At 35.8% G+C, this 8014-nt stretch overlaps 1 protein-coding gene across 1 annotated transcript; it reads right to left on the bottom strand.

Moving 5' to 3' along the window:
* Positions 1–931: 931 nt before the first annotated feature.
* Positions 932–3612, bottom strand: LOC106755148. The gene is made up of 6 exons (XM_014637251.1): positions 3028–3612; positions 2711–2936; positions 2502–2619; positions 2190–2333; positions 1700–2057; positions 932–1615 (listed from the first exon to the last, which is right to left on the bottom strand). The coding sequence occupies exons 1-6, from the start codon at positions 3610–3612 to the stop codon at positions 932–934; spliced, it is 2115 nt and encodes a 704-aa protein (XP_014492737.1).
* Between the last annotated feature and the right edge of the window lie 4402 nt (positions 3613–8014).

Here is an 8014-nt window from a genome sequence, read left to right as displayed (position 1 = left end):
TTGCATTTAAGCATATGTTGCATGATGTGATGAGGTCAATTGAGACCTACATTACTTTTAAATAGCCATATCATGAAGATATCCTCTTGCAATACCTTTGCAAAATTTGCAGGTCGTGGAGTCAGCATGTGCACAATAACATAATGCAGAAGTCTATCATTAATATTCAAACACCCAACTGTTTTAACACGTTGACCCTGCAATTCTGGTCTAACCATAGTAGCTACTGCCATCTCCCGATCATAGTGAAAGTCATCTGGGATATTTGAAAAAGACAACTTTTGACCCTCATATTTCATATTAGCAACATTCAACCAATCAGCAGGTTTCAATCTAATTCTTCTTTTGTTCACCTCACTCATCAAATATCCATTTCTAGAAATCTTCAGATTTGAGTAAAAAACTTTGATTAAGTCTGGATAAAAGGGTTCCTGCAATGTAAGAAATTCCATCACCCCTTGAAATAGAAGATTATGTTGGAAAAGTAATCTTGAACCGGCAAATGATTCGAAATTCATTATCTTTGGAAGAACAATATTCCTAGTGTAGAAATCAACTGCATAGTTTTCCATTTGATGGCTGTGAGTGAAAAAACGACGTTGATCTAANTGTTCTTCATCAAATGGTCTGATATTAGCTGCATCTTCTGTCTCATTTTGAGTTTCTTTTCCCTTGCGACTTTTTCTAGGCCTTTTGGTTGATGAAGAGGCCATTTAATAATTTCTTGAACAAAACAATATTATGTAGAATAAAAAGGTTAGTGATAACATAGTATTGAATATTTAAAATACTTAGAAGCAAAGTGAAATCATTACATAATAATCATAACAATAATGTTCAATACTCGTACATCCGAATTAACAAGTCATACTGACATCCAAATAGTACATGGCATAATAAATATGTAATAGAAGTTGTTACATAATACAGCCTAAGAATCACCGCTGCAGAACATTTGACATAATTTATTCCACCTTTTGTGAGGTGGGAGTCCCATCAACTTCTTAACACATTTGGGCTTGTCACATAAGAAGTCATAGCATTGGTCCAATTGGGATTCATCATATATGTTCATACCAGTCAGCATATTATAAATGTCAGATTCTGTGTAAGTGTAGCTTGTGGACCGACGTAGTATTTCATTTCTTTCTTTCATGGTTGTGACCTGTTCAACTGCTGCATTAGAAATAACACCAAAATGAACATTTGATGAACTAAGGACATTGGTGAAACCGTCCAGGCTGGTAGTGAACTTCTCAAATTGGGATTCAACAACATCCATTATAGCTGCCTTCCTTTTCGAACCTCTTGAGGATGAAGTCCCACCGGATGGGACTGAAGGCACAGATTGAGTCCCACCTGGACTATATTCATCAACTGAGGGAGGAGGTGATGGCGGAGTAGGGTCTCTATACCCCATCCAGTCTGGCTGCTCAGGAGTGTACTCAATATTCTGATTGAGGTCAACATTAACACGAAGCGTATCCCGTCCTCGACGTATTTGACGAGCGGTCCGAACACCGCTACCTGTAGCTCGATCTGCAGCCCATAACTCCACCATTAAATCGTAATGGCGGATACTGTTCACTCTCCACTTTGTCGCAGTTGGCCTCGACTGCACAATAAACATGACAAATATAATTGTTCATATTATGTGATATTCAATATTGCCAAATTCTTTGTATTTATTTTAATATACCTGAATGAGGTCCATCCAGACTTCGTCCTCTGCATCAAATCGCATAGTAATGGGGTTCCAAGCAAAACCGCTTAATCCAGAAAATAGGTCATGAACCTCACGCCATTTATCTTTCAAGACTTTCTGACGGTTTTTAACATTATTTTTTGTAATGGCGACATACCCAGACTCATGTAGTTGATCAACAATATTAGTATACGCTTGGGATGTCCAACTCCCATCAACCCTATTACCAATTCTTGATTCCTCAATCATACAGTGCAGGAGACGTGCGTCCATATCCTCAGTCCATTTTATGAACTCTCTAGTAGGAGCAGAGGACTCAGTGGTGTGTGCCTTACCTCTATTCATTTTATACCTACTTGATAAACAAATTAGTTAGAAATTAAGAGTAAACATCCATAATAAATCTTCATTCTCATAAATATAAACAAGAAATAGTCATACAATCAAAATAAAATACAATAACTAAGAGTTCTAATAATCTCGCCACATATGATCTGCTATGGCATCCCTAATACTACTACCCATCCTATGATCCTCTTCCCTAACTTGAGACAATGAAACATTATGCTCTTCTCTTTCAGTCAACTCATTATCAACTTCGGCAAGTAATGAGTCATCATGATCCACACTACGAAGAAAGTTGTGTAAGATACAACATGCTAAGATAATCTCTGTCATCGTCTCCAATTCATAGTATGGTTCAGTGCCACTTGCAATGATAGGGAATCTTTTGTTTCAACACACAAAAGTTCTTTCAATAACATTTCTCAATGATGAATGTCGATGATTAAACAACTCGCGTGCATTTTGTGGTCCTCTACGTGTATATTCCTTAAGGTGATATCTGACGCCTCTATATGGAGTCAAAACTGTGCTTTTCAACATAAATTCAGCATCACCGAGGTAGTATTTTCCTACATTTTTGGACATGTACATCTAATTAGTCAGTAGTCACATATATCGCTATTTAGTCATTAAGATCGTAATGTGGTCACTGACACTGACCTTGGGGGATAACTAACGGATCATCTCGATCAAGAGCATTTTTTAAAATTCTTGAATTCGATGCAGTGCCTTCCCACCCAGCAAGGACATATGTGAATTTCATGTCAAAATCACACGCAGCGAACACATTTTGAGTTGGCCAATCTTTTCTTCCTCGAAATCTCGGAGCATCAGATCTTGGAACCTTTACACGAACATGAGTACCGTCTATGGCCCCTAAACAATCCTAAACATAAAAATATGAAGACATGATAAGAGTCTACATTTGTTATCATAACTTAATCACACAAAGTATACAACTGTTTTTGAATCGGTACCTTAAAGTACGGGTAAAATCGATTGTTGTTCAAGACATATGGTTGAACCTCATTTCCTGAGGGTTGAATGAGAAATTCAGATTCCAAAATTATAACTGCAGCCAACACATTGTGAAAGTGTCTGCTAACCGTCGAACCCGATCGATGGAAGAAAAAACCGACACTTCGATTCTTAACATTATGGCCAATTATATGAAGAAATTGAGCCACTTGTTGCGCGATTGTCGACCGAATGCTGTCCTTAACTAACCCAGTTGATCTTAGTCTTTCACAAAGATTAGTAAATGCCTCTGGACCCATCCTAATAATGTCGCGGCACCGATTAGTGTGCACAAGATATGACATTAATTTCTCCCTACGACGATCTCTTTCTGGTAGGGAAATACTTACACTACTAGAATCACTCCAGTACATTTCCAATATAGTCAATGCGTGTGCAACAATGCATAACATTGTTACCGAAGCCATAGCAGTCGTTATTTCTAAGTGTCTTCGTATAATTGAGATAATATTGAAGTCTACGCCAAGCACATCATCATCTATATCTTCACGATCCAAATATGATAAATCTAATTCTTCTTTCATCTGTTTTTACTTAACCAAATATAAATACTATAATTAAAATCATACATTCATATATTAATCAAACAAACAGTTGCTCTTACATTCATACATCATATCTTAATATTATAAATAATTATTACACATTGTTGCATTAAATAAATATTACACATTAAATTTCACATAATACATTAAATAAATATTATACATTAATTTTCACATAATACATCATTACATTAAATAAACATAATACATTATATATTCATATAATTAGTTATAAAAATACAAAAAACATAATATGTATTCATAAATCTAATTCTTCTTCCAATATATTTAATAACCAAATATATATATAATTTAACAACTTCAAAAACAAAACTCAAATAAACCGTATTACTAAATTCATATATTCATATAATAATCTATTCATTAAATATATTCATGCATTCATATAATAACTATACAATATACTTGTCCAGTACAAAAAGCAGACTTTCATTCATATTATTTAAATATAGCAATGTCATATATACCTCTTGAAGACAGTGATGATACTTTCAAGCAAGATTTGAAGCAATGCTGAACACGTTTTCAACGAAGATTTGAACGAACAATTCGACCAATACTATCTAGTAAGATCCCAAAAACGTACTTATTTGAAATGGCAATATTCAAATAAATTAGTCACAATTCCAAAAACAACCTGTTAAAAAAATAAACACATGAATATGTTATATCATACAATGGTTAATTATAAATTCTTTACAAAGTACAGTATCTAACTTCACAACTTACTTTAGGAAGTTGTAGTTGGAGGGACTCCTTTCCACACTATAAATCTCAGCAAAAATATGAACAAATACAACCTGCTCTTTAGTGTATGATCACGTCCACAAACCACAACAAAGACGTCCACAAACCACCACAAAGACGTCCACGAACCACCACAAAGACGTCCATAAATCACCACAAAGATGGTAAATACTTGACATCCGTAGCCTCTCAAATGCACCTTTTGCTTACAAAAAACCTGCAAGACATACAAATGGTTAGGCTGCTGCATTATATAACGAAATGGTTAAATTCCCTTCTGTGTTGCTGCTGCTGCTGCATCTACAACGTCGTGCTGCATCAACGACCCAACCCCCAACTGCCCTTCTCGTGGACACCAAAGCCACCGTCGCCACTCCGAACACCACTCCGAACACCACTGACAGACCAACTTCCATCATCATGTGTGCCCTTCTCGTCAACAGCAGTCAGGTACCACCCTACCGGAAACGACGTCGGCAACACCCAAAACACACAGCTTCCGTCGATGGGGATCCACCACCGAACCGGAAACTACGCCAACCTTCGAAGTCCTTCGACCACCTCGAACCAGAGAGCCGAACTTGCTGGAGAAGACGGAACCGGATACGCCAACTGCCGCCGAGAACGTCGATGGGGATCGTCGTGCATGGAAGTTGTTCCACTGGATCCGGATACGCCCTACTTGTATCCGGATACGCCTTACTTGTATCCGGATACACCGTTAATGCATTTTCTACAGCAACCTGGATCCGGATACGCCATTAATGTATCCGGATAGCCCTGCTTTGACACTTTCACAGTGCTGGAACCACGCCATCTGGGTCTTCGTTCCAGTTTCTTCTTCCCTTCTTTAATCCCTCCTTGCCGTTTGGTTGGCTGCATGGACTCCGTCATCATCATGAACACCATTCTTCCTCTCCAAATGTGTTGGTCACATGTTGGAAATGGCTTCAACCTGCAACAAAGACATAAACAATGGAAAGATAGATTACCTGTGGTCCACAGCTCCTCACTCTCAAACAGACGCAAACCTCCTCAATGTGAATATCTTCAAACTTGGTTCCTCTCTATGTAAACACAGGATGATTTAATACACACCAACCTTATCTACCAAGCAGAGTCTTATTAATGGTGTTGTGGTCAAACTTTGTTTTAAAATTCAAACATCTTTGGCAGCCAGATTCTCTCCTCTCACGCAGTGAATTGTTTTGTCACGCAGGGAATCTCGGCAGTGCTCTGCAAAAGCTTTGTGTGAAACAAAGAAATGCACGTCGAGCAGGGGCATCACATGCTAGCCAGTGCAAACTCGTGAAAGCACAGTGCATGGCTTCTGTCTTATCAAGGCATAGTGCATGGCTTGCTGTTGCAAATGTATTTTTCGTACAGGGGTATAAACGTCTTTGCCGTAACAATCACCCCAAATCTTCTCATATTTGCGGGATTGGTTGAACAGTGCTTTTTGGCAAATCAGCTGAAATCTTTAATCGGAAATCAGCGCAAAATAAGTGGAAGAGAACACGAGGCATCTCGCAAATTCGTCCTCTCTAATCAGCGTTAACAGTAACTTCCACTCGGATGATGTGAATATGATGTAGAAATGTTTCCTGCTTAAGTTTAGAAACAAATCATGTGAGAAAAAAAAATATTTGTTTGAATTGATTTTGGGCTACAACCTTTAGTTGATTATCATCTCTTTTGCTCTTCCCTTGTTCTCTCTTCCAACTATTTTTTTTTTTTTGTGCTAAAGCTTTATCCAAGATAAGCTACCGCTGCTCATAGATTGAGACTTCAAACAACTACACTCTTTTCATTCGAATTCACCCAATAATATCGTTAAAAATACACGCTATCCAAAATATGAATGATCAATAAACTTAGAAAATCATTATAATATATAATGAAATTATAGGTTTGCTGTTGAATTATATTTAATTAACTTTTACAAAAGTATATTATCAATGTTGTAATTACTACCATTTTCACCATAACAATCTACTTTTGTTGCATTCTTATTATCTTATCTTGTATAGGATCAATCTTTATCTTCCGCTTATCCTATCTTCATATCTTATTATTTTTAATTATACATTTTTATTGGTATTTTATTATCCTTTTAATTTTTTTTAATTAATTAATTAATTTAAACTTTATTGATAAAAATAATTTTAGTTATAAAAAATCATTTACCCCAAAATATATTTCTTTCATATTATAAGATTCTTATTATCAATGAAGGCTTTATTATTGAACTATTTAAAAATATTAATGACTGCATGAATTAGAAAATAATTTAATTTCTACGTAGCGTCCAAATCACTATTTGATATATTAAGAGGTATGAAGCTTTTTAATTCCGTTTATTTAAATTCAATTGGGACAAACGTATAACATTAGTGATTAATAATATCAAAATTATAAGGGTGTTTCATCTGTATCTCTAAATATTTCATCATGCACCTCTAATTTCCTAAATTATCTCTAATTAGTTAGGTAGTTATTTATTAATTATATGTATAATGATTCTTTTTGTGTTCAGCATTGACCCGCCTTCAATTTTTTTCTATTACAAGACATGCACCCTTCACTCCTGCATCTCTTTCATTTATCCGAAAATGAGTTTATTGATTCCGATGTGAAATTATATTTGTTATATATTTAATTATTATATATTAATTTATAATTATTTATAAATTTGTGTATGAGTTTATGTCAGGACCCATAAATTCTCCAATTTGGTGGGATCCACATGTCAAGGCAAAGAATGTGTGATTCAGAGATTGGAAAACAGGTGGCGGCATGGGATTCGACTGTTCGATTTTTGGAGGTGGTATTTAAAGTGAGATTTCAAAACTGGTGTCATTTTCTCCGCATGCACTCTTTTTCTTCAAATTTTTGAAACTCATTTTCTCCTCCTTCTCTCTAAACTTTTCCATCTTCTCTCTAGGATTTCTCACCTTCAACTTCTCCGATCACCATTCAGGCAACGTCTGAGCTATCCTAGCGTTAAGAACATCCAATTGAACTGATCACGTTGTTGATTTGAAAAGGGTAAGCTCAACCCATTCATTCTATATGATTTCCGCATTTTTTATTGCATGCAAGAACTATTTCGCTTGCATGTTTTAATTATTCTTTCTCTGAATCGATTTTTGGTTTCTGATACTATGGTTGGTTTCCTTTCACCAATCGGAAGTCTATAGGAGTCATTAGAAGTTGCCTGGAACATAAGACAATCGAGGGAGTGTAGAAATTATTTGGGTTTCGAGGTAAGGGAAGCTTATATAATTTAGTTATGTTTATCTGTTTTGAATCGGTGGATGTTTGAATGATGTTGTTTGATGAATTGGTTGATCTGATGATATTGCATGTTTTTTTGAATGAATTAATATTTGGTAAGTGATAAAGAACTGGGTAGAAATAGGGTTATTCTTAACTCTGCTAAATTCTGCAGAATTCTGTAATTGTGACCGAGGGTCATTTAGGACCATTCGGTTTTGACTGAATTCTCTTCCATTGGAGATTTCAGTTGATGACCGATCGATCTTCTATTGGTTAATGTGAAGCATTCGGTTTAGTAAGGTTATATTGATTTTCTTACGAGTTAGTTAGTCAA

This window comes from Vigna radiata, unplaced genomic scaffold (genome assembly GCF_000741045.1).
Source record: "Vigna radiata var. radiata cultivar VC1973A unplaced genomic scaffold, Vradiata_ver6 scaffold_265, whole genome shotgun sequence".
NCBI classification, from domain to species: Eukaryota; Viridiplantae; Streptophyta; class Magnoliopsida; order Fabales; family Fabaceae; genus Vigna; species Vigna radiata.
This window is presented reverse-complemented; position numbering and strand designations above follow the sequence as displayed.

Excerpts from the sequence above, each read along its gene's own strand:
- LOC106755148 (XM_014637251.1), bottom strand. The coding sequence starts at position 3,612 with ATGAAAGAAGAATTAGATTTATCATATTTGGATCGTGAAGATATAGAT. Across the intron at positions 2,620-2,710 it reads TCCGTTAGTTATCCCCCAAG|GAAAATACTACCTCGGTGAT; the intron begins GTCAGTGTCAGT and ends CCAAAAATGTAG. Across the intron at positions 2,334-2,501 it reads GGACCACAAAATGCACGCGA|TGTGGATCATGATGACTCAT; the intron begins GTTGTTTAATCA and ends CTTTCTTCGTAG.